At 38.9% G+C, this 24,002-nt stretch overlaps 1 protein-coding gene across 3 annotated transcripts in view; it reads right to left on the reverse strand.

Annotated features, from left to right (window-relative positions):
- The window catches only part of ATRNL1 (attractin like 1), a 1,033,288-nt gene that overhangs the window by 445,328 nt on the left and 563,958 nt on the right, over window positions 1-24,002 (reverse strand). For all 3 annotated transcript variants that reach the window (XM_019485923.2, XM_059730100.1, XM_059730101.1), the window contains exon 25: window positions 2,230-2,291. In XM_019485923.2, coding sequence (XP_019341468.1) covers window positions 2,230-2,291 — 62 coding nt within the window. The remainder of the gene's footprint in view (window positions 1-2,229; window positions 2,292-24,002) is intronic.

Genomic DNA, 24,002 nt, shown 5'->3' on the forward strand with positions numbered 1-24,002 from the left:
TTGTCTCATGTCAGGTAGTGCTAGAGAACATCTCCAAGAAAACATGCCTCTGGCCACTTGTTCTTAATCCATGCAAGCCGAACACAAGATGCCACGTAGCTACTGCTAGACGTGCTTTTGTGAACATGGACCAGACTAAGAGCCTGGGAATGATGCCAGGTGCCCCCTAAGTATGAGCCAAAAAGTGAATGCATGACATTTTTCAGCACTCGGTGCATAAGAAGCAGGAACAAATGAGCTGGACTAGCACTAGTCAATGCAGTACAGACATGCTGTAGCATTTCTTGTTTGACACCTGTGTTTTATCAAGCTAGTTGGCTTCCCCCAAAAGCCGGCACACTGTATTTTAGGAAGGCATACTTTCCCCATGTGGCACTCTGTATGTGGGGAAGAAAGAAAGATGGGATTCATTTACATTAGCCATCAGGCTGGTAAAAGCTGGTCTTCATTGGACAGTGAGGAGAGATCTCATGGACAGCTCCTTCCCATCCCTTTCTGAGTGAGTTGTATCCCTGCCAGGTAAAGAGGCAAACAATCCCCATGGTCCCTAGAGATGGAAATCAGTTTGAAAATTTGGAGCGAGACTGTCAAAATCAATAGATTTACAACCATTTAAGACACGTGACCCATTGACTATAGAAACCAATCACGGAAAAAAGATGAAAGTGTCCAACCAAAATAGAAATTTGTCATTATTGTAAAATAAATCCATAGCAATCTTATACATCCTTGCAGCCAGATTTTAAAAAGTGGCTTTATGAATGTACATTTTTTTGTATTCTATCTGGTTATTAAGGACTAACTTTACAGTCCAACTCCAAAGTACTATAGGTAATCTACATATATTAAAGCTTGTGAATTTTAATCATACAGTTTAGGGGTGTGAGAAATAGGCCGTATTCGTTTTGGATTCAGCCCAAATTGGGGACAGTGATTCAATTTGTTGATTCAGATCACTGTCCCAATTTAATTTGGCTGAATCCGAATCCCAAGATTCGATGCGGATTCAGAGAATCAGCAATTCAGCTATAGACACAGCTTTAAATGTTTTTTCTACATACCTCGAGGTACCAGGCACAGCTCATGAATGCTGCAATGGTGGGGTGAATGGAGCATCCCACAGGAGTTAAGGGGCAGGGGGCCCTGCATGCATGGCGGTGAACCCAGAAGTAACTCTGGTCCACTTCTGGGTCCAGCTGCTGAGCCCACAGGGGAACCCCTCACATCCCCCCAGCTCTGCAATCAGCTGTGGGGGGACCCCGGGTGCCTCCCCACACCCAGGAGGCACCAGTCACCAAGCCGGGGGCACAGCCCCTGCATGCTCCCCAGCAGACCCAGAAGTGGACCAGAAGTGCTTCTAGTACACTTCCAAGTCCACTGCCAAGTGCACTGGGGACGCCCCCCCCCCAATGCTCCCATGGAGTGCTCCATCCGCCCCAGCATCTTAGCATTCATGAACCACCTGGTAACTTGAGGTATGTAGAAAAAAACATTTAAAGCTGGGTCTGTGTCCAAATCATCGAATCTCTCTGAAGTGATTCAGAGGGTTCTGATTCGATTTGGAGAGATTAAAGGGTCTCCTGATTCAATTTGGATTCAGTGATTCAGCCGCCAAATCGGGCCAAATGTCCGCCAAATCAAATCAGCGACCGAATCTTTGCAGAGCCCTAGTGCAGATACCTTTTATGATGGGTTTCCATTTATTCCAGTTTTCAACTAGAGAAGAGACCTTTCTTTTCAGAAATTGGGCAAAAACCTGAATTCCTGCCACAATCTAAACTTATTGTGCCTTACAAGTTCTTAACAGTGTGTCAATAACTCAAGAAAACATGCATCTTAATATGAGGATTTGTTAATAATTTCATACAAATTGTGAATTTAAAAGTATCCCGCCATACATCTATTTCAGCATAAGCATATCAGTACAGATGACCAATGATTTCTATTACAGGCTAATAAGATCAACGCACAATGGGCAAAATATTTGGGCTATTCTTTGAACAATAAAGGCAAAGGTTCTAGCACTGTGCATATGCAAGAGGCCGTAATTGTTTTTACCTTAAAGCAGAGACATCTGGATGTTCCACTGGTATAAAGGAGGGATGGTGCACAAAATTTAAAAGTTTCCACATAGTGATTTCTTAAGATTAAAGGACTGGAAAAGGTAATGCTTTCATGGAACATAAATTTGCATGGAGCCAGTCACAAATTGAAAAAACAGCAATTTACCTGAAGAAGGTGACAAAGAACTGCACAAGATCCATGATGGTGTTGTGCTGTGAGAAGGCAATCTGAAAATAAAAATAAAAATAAATTATAACAGCACTTTCACAGTCAACAGTCCCTTGGGATGTTCTAGAACAGGGAGGGATTTTATAGCTCCGTGGATGAGTGCTTTAAAGTGCAATTTCAGCCTGGTATGCACACCTGCACGACACCTACTTACCATAAAGGGAACTAGGTAAGTAATTTCCACCACAGGTGCTGAAAATATCTCCCCCTGTGTCAGACTACAAACAATAGAATGTAGCTGTTCTCTCATATAAAAATGAATGGCTATAACTGCAAAATAATATTGTTTGACAAGTCTAATGCCTGGAACAAAATGTAAAATATTAATTGACAATCCTAGGAACAAAACTTATGCAAGTAGTGCTTTTTTATTTTAAACTCAGTAATATTTAATTGACTTCATTTCCATTTCAGTTAAGATTTTGAAAACAGATTTTAAAAGCATCACAAAGAACATTCTATGCCACTAAACTGAGACATTTTAAGCATTTTTAGTGATTAAACACACAACATACATTTAAATATAAATGGATATAATCATTTAAAAACCAGATAAAACTGGTGCATAGTAGAACAAATGGTTTCAAGACACACATTTACAAATGGAGCTGTAGGTGGGGTTACTTAATTAAAATAAGGTGAGCAGAACTTGTAGTATTTCATATCTCGCTTTTCTACTGGATTTTTTTTACTATGTGGAAGTAATTTCCTCTAATGAGTGACTTTCTTAATAAATATATATCATACATCCTATAATTTATTTTCAACTAACATTAAGAGTAGTATTTTTATTTTGAGCTGCCTATATCTCTAAGATGCCTCTCTTGTACAGTTTTTCATTTTATGTAATTATTGAATTGAGAATATATTCTATTCTCATTATTACTGCATTTTTTTTCTCCTTCGAATTGCCTGTGGTGCTTATCTAATTATACTGCCAGCCTACCCAAGTCATTCTGTTTCTTTTTCATCAGTGGCCTGGTCCTGAATAAGTGGCTGCATCCACACAAGACTTACTGCACAGTCATTTAGTACTTGCATACGTGATTAGTCGAGTCTGCTCCGATCCACTGTAATTACCTGTTGGAGCAGCCTCCTTGCATGCGTGTAGGAGCCCTTGGTTTTCCATCACTGTTTACTAAGGACTAGATTGTAATTTTGGCCAGGAGCTAGAAGTGGTAGATAAATTCAATTATTCCGTAGGGCAAAATCTGAGACGTTTCAGTGATATGTCTGAGAAACATAGTTAAATATTCATCTTTCCTTTTTCCTTCCTAACGATTACCTGTAATAAGGCAAATGACTCTTTCTTCCAGAGAGTTCTGTATTTTGGAGCACAGGGTCTTGACTGTCAAAGATTCTCTACTTTGGTTGGTCTATAAATCAGCCTTTTTCAATTATGAGAAAGAGAAGGAGCTAAAATCTGAAGAGGAATGAATGCTGGGAATACCTCTTGGCCTCAATAATAACAACAAAAACCATTAATGGGAAATCTTGAAATTCTCAGACAATTTTCACTGATGCACTCAGATATTGTTGTAATGAATAATTGCAATGTATACTGTAATGTAATGAATGTCATAATGAATACTGTATAAGAACCAAAGCAGATTGTATTATATTGCCTAAATATCCAATGAAGTTAATGCGAGTTTTACTTGAATGACAGTACCGTAAAGACTGAAAAAAGATCCGAGGTATATTTAGCCCAAAGTCTCAGGCATCCAAGCAGCAATGCCTATTTCAATAATATGTGAAATGAGAAACCAATAGCTTCTTATAACTGAGCTACATTTTAAATCCAGACACTATTCTCTGCAAATAATATTTAATATTGAATATAACCACTGGCTTTTCCATAACACTTGTTACAAATAACATAGTTTGGGGGATGAACTAATACAAGAGACAAAACATAAGCAATTTTCAGCAGAGTTCATCTTATGTGACACTATTAAAAAGCTATTTGTTGAAGAAGCCTTTACATTTTACATTACTGCAATTATTTTCACCCAAAGTGTCAGCTTTCATTGAAAATGTCCCTTGTTCCAGAAACAATTATTGTCAAGGAAAACTACTGCAATCAATAGCTGTGGTCCTCCTGATGATAAATGATTGCCCTATAAGGTAAATTTTATATCAAATATTTCCAAGAAGGATCAGTGCCTTACTTTTTTCCCCACACAGTACAGCATATCTGAAGGTAAATAGATTTACAACTATTCAGCAAATTCTGAATGGCTATTAACTATTAAATCTACTATTTTTTTAAGAAAGTACAGATGTGATTAGGACATCTGTCAGCCACATCTGGGATAGATGCCTTCAACAGATGAAATCATAAAATGAGCATATACTTATTTTATGCCTCGCAACTGTAAAGCTACTAAATTGGAACATATGAGAGATCTACATGGGCAACGGCTATAGAACTATAGAAATTGGTATGTTCTGCAATCAGAATTCATCCTTGCAAATTAATAATTTTTTACATAATTTTAAGAACTCCATTTGTTTGTCAATACAAGACCCAGTTGGAGATTACCAAATGATTCGCATAATACGTGAACTGTACTTTTGTTGATTTGCATACTGTAACATACTGTGTCCAAGTGATGTTTAAATTCTCCAAATGTCTCCAGTAAAACTACAAGCACCAATAATAATGTCATATATTACAAGTATTGATCAAAACAATCTAGCATATTTCAATTTTGTCCCTTAGCTCTCCTCAAATAGAAAAGATTATAAACCAGACGTTCTAAATAGTCCCTCCATCATTTTTTTAGAAGGATGAGTAAATATTGGACAAATAGAAATTAATATTTGAGCAACCGTTATTGTTCTTGCACAAAAATGAGTAGAAACAATATGCCATGAGGTAAATTTTCATCTGTTCCATTACTTGGCCTCTGTCTGTGAAGATAATACATTTCACATCCGCAAACTTTCTTAACTTCTGTTAGTATAAATACCTACAAAATTGGAAATGTGCACATTAATTTCTGCAAATGTAAATATCTGCAACAGTATATCCCATTAAACCCAACATGTTTTCAGATGCAGATTTTTACATTCATCATTATTAGATTTTTTATGTACATAAATTGCTGGACATGTGAATATCTGTTCAACTGTTTAGTTGGTTAAAAATCTCAGTCTGGTGGTGAGTCCATAGAAGTAAATCTGCCACAACTATAGGCTAATACAGTTAGAAGGTGTTCCTCTGTTTGTGGAAGACACTATGAAAACTCTGGCCAGCTATAATTGTGATACAATTGTGTAGGTTCACTCCCTTATTCTTGTAGTGTGGGACAGGCCCCTGATCCACTTACTGCTACACAGACATCCACATGGCTGGGCTGGGAGTGAGCCAGCTGGCACAATGTGGCTGGAAGGTATGCTGCCGGTTGGTTCAGTTCCAAAGGCTGTGGGTTTAAAAGAAGTCCAGAAGTGGAGCCTAAGGGAAGAGAAGAGGGAGCACTAGCAACAGAGCTGGTAGCTCTCCCTGTGGCTGCAAGTGACCCACTATAGCCATGCTGGACCAGCACACCGGGTGGAACAGCTTGGGCTTGAGGCAGCAACTGGGTGTATGGGGAGCACCCAGAGGTAGACTCCACTGCTGGCAGGGAGCCAGTAACTCCCACTGGAACCAATACCCCTGGAAAGTGTGGGAAAGCCCAGATTGCCCACGCAAACCGGGACACAGCTGCCAATGCAAGCTGGACTCTTGCAGCTGGTGGGTTGTGTGGCTACAACCCCATCCCAATATATGGCACCTGTGATGTACTACATAGGTGTACACAGGTCAGCTGGGGCTGGGAGAGGGTGGCACAGTAGGCATGGCCAAAGTCTCCAAAAGGGAGAAGCTGACACATTACCCTACTAGTCACACACACCCCCATTGAGTGTTCATGGAGTCAGAATGCCCTGGCCTGGGACTCGCAGAATCATGAGCAGAACACAGGTGCAGAGGGATGTACCCCTAAACGCTATAGGACCTGGCCAGGCAGAACACAGTCTCAGATGCAGGCCCAGAAAAGGGGCATCCTTGAGTGGAGAGTCCATGGGATAAGGGTGTATGGTGCACCGACCAACCCCACACACTGAAAAAAAACACTTGGCATGGGAGCGTTGTTACCTTGCCCACCACAACATCTGAGCTATTTTGGTTGAATTCTTGTTCTGCTGTACTTTTCACAAGTCTACAGAGTCACAGCCAGACCTCCTGCAGCTGTCCTTGTCACCAGGCCTCATCATAGGAGGGGAGAGCCCCATCGCCACATCAGAGCATCATCCAGGCTGATCAGAAACACCTGAGTAGAAAGGGTTGGAGTGTAGGGGAGAAGGAGCCCCACAGAAAATGCGCCAGCAGAGTCACCCAGGGTCCCAGGAGAACCACTGAAGATCATCTCTAGAGGTAAAACTGCACATAAATTGTGGCAGGAGAGCAGACCCTGGTGTGACAGTCAAGGAGGTGGGCCACGCCCATCAGTTGATGTGGTTATTGTGAGCCTGTCACATAGTGTTAAAGGCATCGTCTTTCAGCTTTGGAATTTCTAAGCTCAGTCTTCACTGACTATCATTATACTTGCATATGCAAAATCTAGATTAAATGGTGTGCTACATGGAAGCAAAGGCTCAAAACACACCTCTTCATTTCATTTGTGTCCATCTGATTTAATATACAACTTAAAGATAGATTATTCCACGTATAATTGGATTTAGAAATCTATAGTTTACAGGTTAAATACATTTCTTTATTTCTGACAAATGAAATCTTTATTTTGATGTTAAAGATTATTTTCCTCTCCTTTTTAAAAACAATCAAAACCAACTTTTTAAGGAACTCAGCTTTCACATTGTTCATTTGAAGAACAGAGTATTATCACAGGCTCCATTTAGATGACGAATCATATCTTATCAAGCATCTTTCCATACTGAGCTGTTAGGGGATTAGAGCTCTAGTCAGCATTATACAATAAACCTGAACTCCACTGATCTTTGTATTCACATTTTTATGATTTTTTGCAACCTTAGTTGCTCTTTTGTATAGTAAGAGTATACAATGTAAAGATGTTTTAAAGATAAATATTACCTTTGATTAAGAATTTTTTTGTATGATTTTTCTGTAATTTACATTTGATCACAAGCAGGAACTGTATAATCTTAATTTATCACTGAAGTTTCTTTTGGCACTGAAAGCAGGAATTATGCAGTAAGAAACATGTAACAGCGAGTGAAAGATTTAGGTGGAGATTCATATGGCTAGCATGTACCCTTGTAAATTAAACTAAGCCTAAAATATTATTTTGAAAGTTTGAGATGAAACAATGTGGTAGGTGGATATGCAATAATGTATGAATACTGTATATTAAATGACTTTTGGGGATTTTTTTACTATGTGGTTATATTGGGTTAAATCAACAGGGTTGTTGGGAGAAACAAGCAGAAAGGGAAAACAATGACTCAAGATAAAGTACCCGATGGTAAACTCTTACAGACTGTTAATGGGTCAGGGAAAGAGGTTTTGGCTCTGGAGATTCTAGCTTGACATCCTGCAGACAGTAAGGGAATGATTTGTATAATCAAGGCCAAAATTTGAGGTAAGAAAGGATGAAGAAGAATCTAAATTAAATCATGTTTCTCTTTTTTGGAGAGAAGACATTTGTTGTTAGGGAACTGTGCAGAATTACAAGGGTATCAATTGGCAGGGTTTGCGGGGAGGTGGGGGGAGGGACCTGAAGAAACTGAGAAGCTAGACCTGCCAGGTTTCTATCACAGAAGGGAAGAACTTCAAGAAAGACAGAAATTCATAAACCCACTCTGTTGTTTTAAAGCGTCTTCTTGCCTCTGCCCCCTGCTGTTTTTATAGTTGAAATAAACAGTATCTTGGATTAAAAGAAGGTTGTTTTGTCATATTCTCAGGTAACATTGCTAACTGTCAATTCATACCTGTGCCCTTTATTTCTAAAATTGTGAAATAAAACTAAGGCTTAATTATTCACGAGAGGTTAATATTACTTGGAGACAAAGTGTTGCTTTGCAAAATGACCTGTGACAAGAAACCTGTAACAGGACATCCTAATTACCTCCAAAAACCTTGAGTTTTCCTTTTGCCTTTGCCAGTATCATCAGAAAATCTTAAAAAAATTAAGACATTTGCATTTCAAGGTAAATTTGGAAATTAGTCTTTCAGCTGTTGATAGGACTGTAATGTAGACAATCCCAAATCTGGACAGCTTCTAAAGATATACTCAACCTCCAGTACAATTTTAAAAAGAAAGCAAGGTAGATTTGCACCTTATACACTAACTAATTTAGAAAACTCTCTCTCTAATTTGCACCTTGTGGGCCCATTCCCATGAGTGTGCACATGCAGGGATGTGCATTTCCCATGGGACAAATAACAGGGGCACATATTCCTTCCTTCAGAGGAAAGGAATAACTCTAGGACAACATGGTAATAAAAGGCAATCCACATATGTGGATTGTGTGAGGCACCTTTACAAAAGCATTCCATATGTGGCAATACAGAAACCCATTTTTATAGCAATCTATATCTAGCCACATGAAACACTAAACAATTTTAAATGTAATTAAATGCAAGATTATGCAGAATATTTGAAAGCATGTTTACCTTTTGTTAAACCCAATTTATTCCTGAGTTTGAATACAGAATAGATTCAGATACCCTCTGAACTGCATTGTTATAAAAGTTCAAGATGGGATACAGAGTTTGCAAAGAGATACATTAGACCAGAGACTTAAATCTGCTGCTAGGGACTGAGCTCTGACTACCTGCCTTCTTTTGCTGTTGCCACATTCAATCCTTATTCAAAGTCACATGATGAAAAATGTATTGAGGATTCAACTATTGATATAAATGCACACTTAAACCAATCAGAAATATAAATGGTCAGAAATATAACAGAAGAAATTTTCTGCTGGTGTTTTAATCTAAAATTATTTTATTTTTGTTTTTTAATGATTTAGATAACAATTTCAAACCAAAAATAAAAATACTGGACTCAGGTTTCTAACTCAAAGTGAGACACCAGGGAAAGTTACAAGCACTGATGTCCCTAGGGGGCGCAAAATGGGGCAACTGCCCCGGGCCCTGCACTTAGGGGAGCCCCGCGGAGCCGAGCAGAGCAGCCATGGCGACTCCGTGCTACTGCTGGCTTCACATCCAGCTGCTCAGCACCCCCCAGACCCCCCCAAAAAATGGCTCCTCCGGCCGCTCGGCACCCCCCCACCACTAAATCTGCCACCAGCTTCCTCGCAACTGGGGACGGGGTCATGCACAGGCTGATTTGCCCCAGGCCCTACACCCTGCTAGGGTCACCTCAGGTTACAAGTCCCCGATTCTCCTCCACAGCCCAGGTCCAGCACATGTTAGCATACCTTAAAGGTGGCTTATGTCAGTCTGCTTATGTCACCTGTCAAAGGTACCCAAGGAACAGTAAACCAGCTGAAAACTATTGGAGTGCAGTGCATGCTGGGTATCTCTCTAACCTGTCTTGGACAAGCTCCTGGCTTCAAGGTCTGAGGACAGGGGGTTGCAAGAGCCAGTTTTGTTGGCTAAGTTCCTGCTAAAGACTTCACAGTGCTGGGGAACTCCTCTGACAGAATTATGGACAGTCTCTATTAACTTTTTGCTTCCTGATTGTTCTGCCTATTTTCCTCCCTTTTTGCCAATGTCACATTCAAGGACACGTTCACTACCAACAGCTCACTGTCCTCCAGTTACATGTTATTATTTAATTTTAGATTAAAAGAATGAAATACTACGTACCTTTTACATTACATAAGGAAGTCAGAAATAAGTGTTTTAAAATACTGGCATCTTTTGAAGATAGGGCCTTTACCATCCTGCAAACACATTAACTAATATGGGACCATAATCTTGATATATATATTAACTGCTATGGAAACATGCGGTGCTTATCTTGGTCATTGTGTGAAGCAGTGATATAATCCTGTGCAACAGTAGGTCCATTTTTTTCTAAACCAGTTCCTTGTAAAAATGAGATGTCTTAAAAATATCACCTAGACAACTCAAACACATGATTAATAAGGATGGCCTTGAAAAATAGGAAATGTGTGTTACAGTTTGACAAATAGAGGTGGGCAGTATCAGGAAGAAAACTCTGCAATATCTAATTGTAAACCTATCCAACAAAAGTAATTTGGGAAATTAAAGACTATAACAAAAGTGCATGAAGTCATACACTATCAATAAATCTGAACACATTTCATAAGCCAGGCAAAACATTCAAGTAATTTTCAGATAAAAAGAAAATTCTAATCTGTTCACCATTTCAGACGAATTCAAATTAACCACTAAATGCAAGCTCCTACCTTCTCAGGCTCTCAGACAATAAATAAATAACACTTTTCAGCTTTCATTAATTCCATTCTTTTACCTCTGACTGCTGATGCATTAAGAATGAACAAATGAGAAAAATTAAAATAAATGTGGTGAAACTTTGGTAGATGGTCTAATTACTAAGCCGTTGCAACATATATAACATGATATGGTCAGACACAACCCAGAGTAAACTGCCTGAAGAGTGCTGATATGGATATTTAAACCTTACAAAATTATTATTTCTTTCAGTATCATCAAAACAGTAATTGAATTTCTTCCTGAATAAAATTGTTATACACTCCCACAGAGCCACAAAGCATGTTCTGTAGCAAAAGTGGTGACTATTGACAGAACATGAAGATTAACTTATGTTGGTGTCCATCCTCTTTTAGCTTTTGCTGAGGAAAAGAATAACCCTTTGATGAAGACACTTCTGACTATAGCAGTACAAAAAAAAGACAGCTAGCAGGAAAATATGAACCAATGGGAGAAAGCATTTGTGTGTGAATGTGTTGTGTGTGAATGTGTATGTATTTTTGTGTATGACATTTTCATCAGGAAGGATGAGACCGACCAAACACTGTGGTAATTTATTTTTGTTGCTAACAATAGGATGTAGACTACTTTAGACTTGCAATAAGTTATAATACATATTATTTGTGAGGAAGAAAGGAAGTTTGGGTGAAGAATGTGAAGAAATAAGGACTAGAGGTTTAAATAGAGACTTTAATTAAAAACAAAATCCTGAAATGTTAATAGCTATGTGGAAAACAATTCTAATGCACATTCGTTACCTGAGAGCTAAGCAAGCATGGGTTTTCATATAATTTATCATCAAAATCTTCTGTACGACTATAAATAAAAAAAACCCTTATTTTTCCAGGGGGGAAAGAAAACAATACTGCATCATTTCTTTCACTTTTGGTATTATGAATCTTAACATGGTCATGAACTTCATCATGACTTTATAGGAAATATGATTATTCCTCATCCAAAAACATTGTCCTATTGAAAGTACACAAAGTATACTTTATATTACCACTTGGAACAAAACCTGGGAGAATGTGGCAGATGTGAGAATACATCTACTAAGGATGTATCCTACAAAATTCTGTATAATCCAGGTGAATATGAAATACACATTCATACAGAATAGACATCTTTCATAGATTCTTTCTAAATAATGACTATTGCGATTAGTACCATATTTATTTGCATACCACACACTTTTCCTCAAAACTCAGCCTTCCAAAATGTGAGTGCCATTAGCTGGGAAGCTGATTTTCTTAGGTGGAATAGAAGCATGGAGGAGTGGTAGCAAGGAGAGGCTGTGCAGCAAAATGGTTGCCAGCTTCTCTCTCAGCCAGTAAGCGGGAGGGGCAGCTTCCAGTGTTAACCTGTTCACAACCATTTTTAAGTCTGCAGCAGATTAAACCATGCACATACAAAAGGGAGCACGAGGAAAACATTCACTTTTTACATTAACATTTTTAAGGGAGCCAAGCAAGATGGAATAGGGGGACATTCAGGGCACATCCAGATGACTATGAATATATGGAATGTGACGCCACAGACCTGTCTGTGGCACCACACACTGCACATGCAGGTGTTCCTCACCAGCAGCACAGAGGGAGGGATGGGGGGAGAGGGGATTGTCCAGGGGAGCTCCTGTGGCAAAAAGACCCCATGCCAAAAAAAGTGGGGTGGTGCATGTGGCGGCAGCATACACCACCCAAAACTGGAGCCTTGCCAGTCAGAGGCACAGTCTAACTGCTGGCCAGGCTTCCTGCTGCAGGAGAACTGTGGCTGCAGCTCCCAGAGGCCCCTAGGACCTGCAGCTCCCAGAGGCCTGCAGGTAAGGCTGCTGGGGCCAGCACAGTTGCTGGTCCCAGCCTCCCCTACCCCATCTGGGGTAACCTGCTACACGCCCAAGCACGCATGACACAGGAGTTCCCTGGAGACAAGTAGCAGCAGCACAAGGTGTGCCACTGCTACTTGTCCCTGGGGAAATGCACATTCCCACTCTTCTGGGTGCACCCTTAGGGTTGAAAAGGTGGAATAGGATCTGGCCCACAGTTTCCGTAAAGAATATTTTCTAAATATTAACTAGGTTGTTCTCAAATACAAAAGAGAAGCATTTGTCTTTATTAGTCTGAAATGCTCAAACAAGAAAGAATACTCTACTGATATAATTAGACTGCCTTCAGTGAATTTATACCAGCAGATACCTTGGTCTAATGGCTTATGTTGAAACAAAACATGTTTAGGTTCGGTACTAAGAAAACTTTCGTAATAGTAACAAACTAGAGAATTAAATATACTTTCAATGGGATTGGTGAAATTAAAAACTTTTGAAATCTTCAAGTCAAGATTCGATACACAGCTTTCAGAGGTAAGCTCTATACATAAGAGTCCTGCCTCTATAGAGGAATACAAGGAGATGTGCTATTGACTGTCCCTTCTAGCCTCAAACAACTCCAGTTACATACAGGCATTGTTTTCTATGGGGAGAATTTCTGCTCAACTGGTAGAAGCTAAGAGCAGGCAAGTACTCATTCAGTTTCTCCTGGAGGAAACATGCTCCTGGGAGAAAGATCTCCAAAGATCTATCGCTTCACCCTAACCTTCCCAAGACCCTGGACATTTGTGTTTGGAAAGGGTGTTGGGGGCTCCACTGCTCCACTTTCCTCTCACTCCAGTCTATGAGTGAAATGGTGGAGAGACAGTCCCTGCCCATTGCCCAAACCAGAGTTTCTGCAGTCTAAGAAAGCACTGGGAGTTTTTCCCTGCACTCCACTATTCCCACTGGGATCACCCTTCCTAGCGAAGGTGAAGGGAGTAAAGGAGAGAGGGAGGATGCAGGCTGAATGACTGTATTTCTCCATCTTCTGAAAAGATTTCTAGTGGTAGAAATTTCTCAATAAATGCCTGTTTATACCTTCAGTAATTCTCTGCTTCTACTTCTACTACTTGGTAACATAGGAATATGAAAGGCCATTTATCTTGGAGCCTTCTAATGAATGATTTTTTCTATCTTAAAACCTGTTTATTAAAACTGATCTGAATGCTGTCTTTTTTTTTTTTAAGTATGTGTTTGTGTGTGTATATCTACACATGCAGTATACACAAATACTACATAAAGGCCCATCTGCAGGTGAATAAGAGCAATGACTAGAGCAGAAAAATCTGTTTCAGGCCACATAATTCAATCCAGGGAAAAGTAAGCAAATAATGAATAAAGGAAAAAAAAAAAATATTGAGCCATATGTCCATAACAGAGTGAAAGACAAATTAAGAGGCAAAAGCAAAGGCAAAAGCGAAAGGGTACGTTTTAAAATGAGACCAAAAAAAAGGCAAGATGGAAAGTCACTGAGGTGGAAAGATACAGAAATAGAGAAGCTTCAGATTCAAAGTTTAACAGGATAACACAGTGTGTGAAGTGCAAGTGAGTCTGATTCTGTACATGGTACTTGGGTATTGGATGTGGTATAAAAGTCTAGTGAAAATGAAAGGGTCAGACAGAAAACTGATATAGAAGCAGCAGTAGGAGAGACAGGAAATCAGTCAGGTGGATTGGAGGGAATTCAAAAACCATTATAAAATTTTTAAATTAAGTCTAAATGCAGACAGAGAACCAGAAACACTATGATAATATGGCTGATATAGTTCTGCTTGTTCATTAAACTGAAAACATGGGAAAACAGTTATTTGCACTTGCTGGAGTTTGATTGATCTATATTCACATTTCAGCCACTGCATCTTGGTATGCCTTTGCCTCCACCATCAGAAATTTTCTTTCCATGTAAGTATATGTACATAGCGACCTACCAAATTTGGCAATTTGGGGATTTTCGCGGAAACCATTGATTTGGTTGGTCCCTGCAAAAAAGCCCAGTACCCAAGAAAAAACACAGAGATTACAAAAAGGCAAAAAACTGGTGAGTAATTGGGAGGGGAGGATGGGGGGGTGGAAGGAAGCTGCAAAACAGAAAACAGGAAGAAGCCCTGGAGTCCTGAAGCCTGGGGGGGGGGGGGAGGGAAGGGGAAAAGGAGGGAGAGGGAGCAAATCAGAGGCTGCCTCTGATGTAGGCTTAATCCAATAGCCAGTCACGGGCCAGCCCAAGAGCTTGCAAACAAGTATGACCTTCCTCCCCCTACTAAGTCCATGGAACCCATGAATTGCCATATTATTAAGCAGTCTAGGATGTGGTTAATGGCTTTCACAGGGTTGATCAAGCCTGTGGAAGCCATTACCTGGGCTGCTTGCTAATGTGGTAATTAATGGCCTCCCAGATCTGACCAGGGGATTGCTGCATTAGCAAGCCATCTAGAACATGGTTTATGGCTTCCACAGGCTTGATCAAGCCCACAGACACCATTAACTGTGTCCAAACCTGCTTAATAATGTGGCAATTCATGGGTTCCATAGCCTTAATCCCGTGATCAAGCCTCGGGAAGCCACTAATTGACGTGTTAACAATCCCTGATTTGGGGCCATCTGTCAATGTCCAATGAGGAGTGGGACTTCTGGGGCCCCTTGACCAACCAGAGGCATCGGTTAAAAAACTAAACAAAAACACCCTAAGCTTTTAAAAAATAGGAAACACGCATCGGCCTGCAAAGCAATATCTTTGCTCTCCTGAGTGATGCACCAATCTGCCCCGATACTATATTTTAGAAAGATAAAGGACATATTATCCAGGGTGGCATACCAAGGTAATGAGGTGATACTGCTCCTGGCATCTCTCTATGGCATTATGTTATGCAGACATGCCCACAGAACACTGCAGGGTTGCTGCTCATGTGAAAATGAGTTTAAAGTCAGACCATATCCTCACTAAAACAAAAATTTGCTATTTAGACCAGTTATAGCAAATATCTGACTGTCCCTGACCTAAACTCATCCATTTCTGCAGAATCCAGCTCATAGATGCCAGTGTTACAACTCATTGATCCTTATCCTAAAGTTTTGCTCTAGAATATCACCTGCACTTACCTTTGCCCTATAGTGTCACATATGCTACCACAATGCTACAGAGCCCTAAAGTAAGAACATATTATTGTTTTTATTGAGTTAGGCATGTTTATCTTGTGAAAAGGAGCCTAAAAAAAGAGACATGGTAGCAGTCTTCAAATACTTGAAGGGCTGTCATAAATAAGGGGAAAAACAACTTTTCCCTCTTGCTGCAGAAGAGGATGCAGACCAATGGCTTAAAGTTTCAGCGAAGTAGGTTTAGGTTGGATGTGACATGAGTCAGGGTGTTTTTAACTCTCCCTCAGAGGCACTGGGTGTTGGCTGCCACCAAGGCTGGGAACTTTGACAGGTGTATCAATGTTCCTGCTGGGACCAAAGCCAGAGGTTCTTAGCTAGAGGATCTTGCCCCTCCACTCAGGGTTGGACCAATCACCATATTTAGAGTCAGGAAGGAGTTTTACCCCATGATCAGATTGGTATAGACTCCAGGTAGGGGGTGGGGGTTGCTTTCCTCTGTGATGGGGGGCATGGTCCTCTATCTGGGCTATCTCAAGCACATGTTAACAAGGCTTTACAGAAGCAGGACATTGGCAGCCATGGTTCCTCTGCTTTACCTGTGGCACTTAGGGTGTTACATCTTGTGTTGTGTCAGGGTTGATGGTAGCCTTATGAAGAGTTTAGATCATGGATTATATAAAATAGTTTGAATAAGGATGATCCTTTCTCAGGCAAAGGATTGGACTAGATGACATATGGAGGTCCCTTCCAGCCCTACTCCTCAATGATTTCTATGACTTCTTCAACCTGCCCACCTATATTAATTAAGCACGTAATACAGGGTCTGTGTTCCTTGACGAGGCAGAGACAACTCTCTTTGTACTGCTAGTCAAGTTGTAGCAGCCTGGTCCTAAGAATACCTGAATAAGTAAACGGAGCGCACGCAGATGAATGTAAGATTACAATTCTAGGAGGCACAGGATACCTGATAATAAGAGCAGATTTCCTTAGTCGTGCCTCCCATGACAGAAACATATTTATAGCATAAAAAAGCTTCCAGGGACAGGGGGAAGTTTCTAAGGCTAAGTTAATGTACATCTAAATCCAGTAAGTTCTTGTTTTCAGTTTTAAACATAGGTGGCCCTTGACACTCTGGAAGGATAAAGGCACAGTTGGTCAACCCTCGTTCTGGAATAATGAAGTCGTTGGCCGGTATATGACCTTTTATTAGGCTGTACTAAACTGCATTTTGTTCAAATGAGCTCAATTTACCACGAAGTCCAGATTGCCCTGACTAACTGACATATTGTCAATTACCAGGATTTGATCTGTTTGTTGCTACAGGATTCTAAACAAAAATACAATTAAAAAAAAAAAACAGGACAAGGGAGAGAAAAAGAAAAGCATTTTTACCCCCATAACATTATCTTACAGATACAACTGATTCAGGCTTCACATCCTTAAGGACCTGATTTCAATCTCATTATCTTTTGAGTAGATTGTTGTTCGGAACCACTGCCTCATTGTACAAATATTTATGTGTAGTTATTGTACGACTCTGAATGTACTTAAAGTCTATCAGGAATTCAAAATGAAAATGGCTAAAGAAATTCAAAGTGAAAATGTATGTCGAACCATTACCTACTTTGAAGAGGCTAATAGCACCCTATTTACCACAAAATCTAAGAACAAAATACAATCACGGTTTCTGAACTAGGAGCCAAGTCATTTTTGAAAAATGTCAACTCATCATAAAGTAATGAACTCCAATTTAATATAAAACATAAATGAAGATTGGAAACTTACACAAGGAGATGCATCTACATTATACAGCTAATCTGACAAGCGCGAAGATAATATAATCTAAAAATTTTAGAACACAGTCTTTCAATCAACTGGTATAAAATTGTAATTACTATTTATAAAAATAAGGAAAATAATCATTTCTGACAGGTATTTCATATGGACTTGAGTCACAAATAAGTTCAGATCCAACCAATTATTTCCTCTTCATTTTTTAGCAACTGTATTTTCTTTAGACAAGGATCAGAAGTGGGATTACGCCAAGCAAAGTAGAAATGAGCATTGCTGCTGTGGCTGGCTGTTGAAATGTCAGGAATTCTGTCTTTTATAACTCAGCAAAAAGCTGTGTTGTTTATTTCTAGGATTTGGTATAGAATACCTATTCTGACATATATTGCCTTGTGAAGATTTTTTAACACATACAAACTGCACCCACGAAGTTAAACAGAATGCTGCTATTTTTTGATCTATAAAACATGAGAAGATTTCTGTTATCGTACAGAAAACTGGAGCAATGGTGTTCAACCTTTCCCCAAAAAGGCCACATTTGATTATCTCAATGATTATAGTCATTCACTTGATGACTACGGTATTTAAAGTTCATACTGTTTGACAGGCTTTGTATTTTTTAGATATATCCAATGAAAATGTCCTGCTGGAAAGGGTAATATGTTTTCCAAAATCCTTTAAGCCTTTATCTCTTTAGACATACTAGATGGCACAAAACAGCTGGTTTTACCAGAGCAATACCTTATTTAACCCAGCGGCCAGTTTCTGACCTAACAAAAATAATGATCATCATTTTTCATTTTTTTCTATCAGTATACAATTCAGAAGAATTCAAAATATTATATCACATTTCTTGCTGACTAGAAAAAAGGTTAGGTTTGTTAGAAAAAGCAAAATATATAAGGAATTTTGTATAAAGATCATGTCATTCAAAATAATCTACGTAAAACTTTACACTCACATTGGTGAGATGCCAAAGAAAGGGCAAAGCATTTTCTTAAACATGAGGAGAGTAATTTCCCAAACTTTACTGTTATAAAAGTAGAGCAAACTATAAAGCCGTTGGAGCTATGGAATAAAAATTCTGTATTTGCAATAGTGCTTGTTCTTGATTACCCTGGATTAGCATATTTATGAGGTTACCCAGAGAGCCTCAGGTTTTAACCCACAAATCAAAGGTTTATATCAGCAGGGGTAATGGATTACACAGAAGTCTATGGCCTATGATATCCCAAAGGTATCTGTCTTTCATGAGATTTATTCTTCTAATGACACTTTATAGAAATTACATTTTCTGATCTTTTGCGTGGCGCTGATTTTCCGCTGTAATTTGTAAAACAGCCAAAAGGAAACTTCCCCATTCAGCAGAGACTCATTGATGCAGCTCTGCCCTCCCCCCACCCCTTCCCCAGCTGTTGATAAGAATGTGAGAGAGAGAACAGTCTTCTGCCTTGACAGTCAAGTCATTACAATAAGATTAGAAGCCATTGTGGGCACTTTTGACCCAAGTATACATTTTGAGAAAAAAAGAAAACATTTTCCTCTTGCAATAGGATTAATTTGGATCATCCTCCAGTCAGCCACTGGCACAGAAGGGAAGATTTGACCCATATTTAGGGACCTACCTAAATCAGGACAAGATGAAAGGTTTTTCATGGCCCACTTCAGCGGGCATTTCATGGCGGTCATTCCCCTCACCACTGGGAAGCCCTCTCCTTCATGCTGCTCTGCCAGCCAGCACCTTCCCCACCCCCAGCAGGCAGCCAGGCTAGGCAGCAGCAGCTGTGAGAATTGCTGGCTCCCACTGGGGAGCCAGCATTTTATTTTTACTAATTTTTTTTTCCTTGGGTGTTTTTGGGGTGTTTCTGGGGACAATTGCTGCAAATGCCATTTTTTGCAGTGATTGCAGAAACTGCGCTTTTTCAGTTTTGGCAAAAATTGCAAAAGAGTGATTTAAGTAGGTAGGTCTCTATCTATAGCAGGGCCAGCCAGCCTGCAGCTCCAAAGCCACATGTGGCTCTTCAGAAGTTAATGTGTGTGTGCTTGGGCAAAGATTCAAGGTGAAACATATTAACTTCTGAAGAGCCACATGTGGCTCCAGAGCCACAGGTTGGCCACCCCTGACCTACAGTCTTTATAAAGAAGGAAGATATGGTCACAACTGAGATTCTTGAGTCTTCTCTATCATAAAAGAGCCCAGGCATTGATAAAGCAGAAGGTGTAAGAGAGAAAAGACATTGAAATATAAAAGACTTTTGAAAATCATGAGTATTCTAGATGAAAAATTTTACTACTGCAATGATGGTGAAGAGAAACAAGTCATAGACCGAAGGTACTCTACAGCTTCACCATTTCAGGTGTTCCTATGACCTAAGTCTAAAGGGATATTAAAAAATTCATGACTGATTATCTCCAGAACAACTCTTCCATTCCAGTAAAAAAAAATTTGCTGCTTATAAGGAATGATGGCAAAACAACAAACCAATCCATGTGATTTCTGTAAAAGTAGAAATTGGTTTAAAATCATCACATGCTAGAGGAGAAAATATATAGTCTAAGAAAAAGAAGCAGATTGAGTTTATGGGGAACAACTTAAATGGCCTGTTTCAAAGAGGTGATCAAAACCCAGAAGATGACAACTGAAACCTTTGTAAAAAATAATGCAAATTCAATGGTGAAGATTAACATGATCCAATTGTATTGTTAATTTTACTCTCATTTTCATTTCATATTTATTACTTATTTGAAGCTTCTATTATATTGGAAAGTATAATAAATTTGAAAAAAGGTCAGGGTAGTTGCAGCCTTAGGCTACAGTCAACCAAGAAACAGGTTTTGTACAGGTAGGCCAAACGCTGTTTTGTGTGATGCTGAGTCCAGTAAAATATTCATAAAAACGGGTAGGAATTTATTGCAGATGAGAATACAGCAACCTCTGATGCTACACTTATGATTAAACAAGTCTTAAGATGGAGTTATAGGTTAGAAGACAGGTTTGTCAATAGTACAAATACAACCATGTCAAAACATGGGGTTACAACTTTGTGCTCTTTTGAACTGTCTATACTATGGTTGCACAACAAAGTGCAATCACATCAACTTTCTTTTACAACCATGTCAAAGCCATGGGTATAGTTAAACTTCTAGGTTGGTATGAAACATACAGAAGACCTCTCTATACTGCAAAAGAAAACTCTGTTGGAATAGAGTCACTAAAGATTAGCACTATAAATTTTGCATGGTATAGAGATATTTCAAAGCTAGATGGGGTAAGCCCTGCTATTGAATATCTGATTTTTATAAAATCTAAAGTATTTTAGTAAAGCTGTTTTAGATCTAAGCTACCAAAACCTTTGAGAAATATGAAATTCTTTATGATCAAAATTATAGCACAAAGTCACAAGATTTATTATAGGAAGATAAAAATACAATCATTTCCTGATGAGCACATCTATAATTGTATCTCCAGAGACCCCCCACAAGAGTTTCCAGATCATAGGCCCTGGTTCTCATGGGAAACTTCAATAGCCTTAACGTAAACTGGGAGGGCAGTACAGTAGTGCACAGGCAATTTAGGAACGTTTTGGAGAGTGTTGGGGACAACTACCTGGTACAAGTGTTGGAAGAGACCAACTAGAAGCTGTGCTTTTGATGAGCTACTCACAAATAGAGAAGAATTGCTGGGGAATGCAGAAGTGTGGATGGCAACATGAAGGAGATTCTGGACTAGAGCTAGTCCCATATGTTTATGGAGTACACCTATGCTATACACCCCAGTACCCTGGACCTCTGTGACATCTGTCCTTCTGCATTAAGCCTATTTGGGAATATAGTTAGTAGATCTCTCAAGATTCCCTATTAAAGGATAAAATCAGGCATAGGTGAGGTATTCTGTAGGTTATTTTTAGTATTTTATCACTAAAATATTCTTTTTTTTTTAATGACAACCTTTCAAAAAATAAATATATTGCCATTTTAGAAATGTGTTGTTATTGTTATTGTTTTTAAACATGGCCAAAATAAAAAAAATATATATTTACCAGAAATGGCTCTGTGACCAAAACAGAAAATTGCACTTTTCAATGACCTCCCCCTCCCCAACAGTAAAGCTTTTTTATTGGAAAAATAAAGTATTCTGATGGGAAATTTCTGAAAAAATGTTTAAAAAATTTATCCTCCAAAAATTACAATTTTTAGTCAGCACTTGCTATTTCCAGTGTGGTATCACTGGAAGGCCTCAGTTACAGCTTCCCTCATGGTTATACCTTTTTTTTTGGCTTTAGCATTCGTGTGACAGATCATGGCATTACGGATCATGAATGGAAGAGACACATTTTTTAAACTAAACAATCTCAAGTGTTTCTTCACTTACAACTTCTGAGAAAAACCAATATTTGCTCTTGATTGCTGTTTAGCTGCAAGTGAATTTGTTTTCTATTTATTTCCATGCTTCTGCAGTGGGCCTAATGTTGATTTATGTTGTTTACTGGATGTTTGGATTAGCCTGCTGGGAAATAGCTCTAACCAAAATAAATCATGTGACCATATTCAAAGGTTATAGGAAGCTTGTAAAGCACATCATTGCACAAAAGTGATGTTCTACAGTATAATATACTTTTAGTACAAATTCTGCCTCTTTTAGTACTTGGTTTGCACAAAGATGGGTCAAATGACAACACTCGGTATTTCTACACCCCTCTCTAAATCTGAAGCTGAGCTGATCTCTGGATAACATGAAGTAGTTAACCTCTATGGTCCCTGGAACACATTCATTGAAAGCCACCATAAGATCTCATTCCTGATCCCAACAATTGCACCTCCTGCCATGTCATGTGCATGTTAGAAGGTATGCTTTTCGAATTGGGGATCAGATTTCAACTGCACCCTTTCTACTCGTTAGACCAGGAGCCAGGGGAGCTCCTCCTGCACAGGGAAGTCGAAAGTCAGGTACCTGCCGGTCTGGGGATGGGACCAATAATCAGTTGGCCACAAACCTGCCACACGTTCAATTTAAGGCACCAGACAAACCAGCAATAAAAATGTTCCACATTATATGCTAAATATTTTTATAGCTGGTTTGTGTTGCCTTAAATTAGGTGTACACAGAACCTTTGCCATTTATGCCATGATTACGCAGCATATTACTTTCCCACAGTGAGCTGCATCTTCTTAGAAGTCACATATACTTTTTTAATAATGCTGTAATAAAACTGCAACTTGCATTAAAAGTATTTAAGTATTATTAAAAGTATACTTTATATCCCCGGGATAATGTTTCCTTCGGGGGGGGATCTCCCTCATGTACCCACTGGCCAGGGTTAAATATCCTGGGCAGTAGACTTTAAAGCTTCAACAGGAGATGCAATTATGCCAGACACTTGTGGATGTTTCCCAAGCATACCAGACTAAATAATACATAATATCTCCATCTACTAAAAAAAACACTCTGGTTCTGTCACTAAAAAAAGATGGGGCTCACAAACATATTCCTACTAATGTCCTACTAAGGCATTATTTATTAAATAGTATTCTTTCATATTAACAATGTAAATAATTCAGACTTTTTGGAAATTCACATAAAATTGCGTTATGGTTTAAAGTGTATTATAGCCTATATGTTGCTACAGGGCTTTATACATTGTCCCATTTCTGTAATGATCTTCCTATTCTCAAAATTTCAAGATCCATGTATAAAGGTTGCCTTATTAGACAAGACCAAGGCTGCTGAGTTTGACATTTCTAGTATGCTTTTATTAATCTGCTGGGAAATATCCCAGGACAAAAATAAATTGTATAATCAGAATTCAAGTTTTTTAATAGGCTTCCAAAGCTAACCAGTGCATAGACTGCCAGATTAAAGGTATCCTGAATATCACAAGCTACTTTGAAACAACAACAAAACCTACCTAGAACTTCAAAAACCATTTATGCTACCAATTTGGCGTATGCTATGTAATTTAGTTAGCACAATTTAACCAGACAAAGAAAATCTCATTCAATTGCCTACTGTGACTTTAGAAAATATTGTTTGTGTTGAAATGTTGATAGGAAAAGGCCAGCTATCACAGACATATTGGCAATGAAAGTATTTAGAATACTGGCCATAGTCAATGGCTATAAACCTAAGGACTCGTGACATATCTTATATTCGCTGCATTGCATTATTATGAGATCACAAAAATTATATATAACCTGTTCAGTTACCTTAAATTTTTAGAATAATCCAGCTTTGTTCTGAAACGTCTTAGTTTGGGATCTTATTTACTCAGTAATTTAATTTTGATAAAATTCCATTCAGCTGATTTTGAAATACCTAATGAGTTGAGATTTTTTTTCTTTCTTTCTTTTTTTTTTTTAAACAAACATATTTTACACCTGGTAAGTAAAAGATGGCTTCCTTTCAAGTCTTCAAACCTACTAGGACCTGGCTCATCAATAAGAACATGGCACTTTTACTTTTAAAAAAATTAAGAGAACATTGAAAATTGCATGCAGTGCATGAAGAGCACATCAAGCAAAGTTCTCCAGACAAATTCAGAGGTACTTGAGTTT

Source organism: Alligator mississippiensis, chromosome 6 (assembly GCF_030867095.1).
Source record: "Alligator mississippiensis isolate rAllMis1 chromosome 6, rAllMis1, whole genome shotgun sequence".
Taxonomy (NCBI): domain Eukaryota; kingdom Metazoa; phylum Chordata; order Crocodylia; family Alligatoridae; genus Alligator; species Alligator mississippiensis.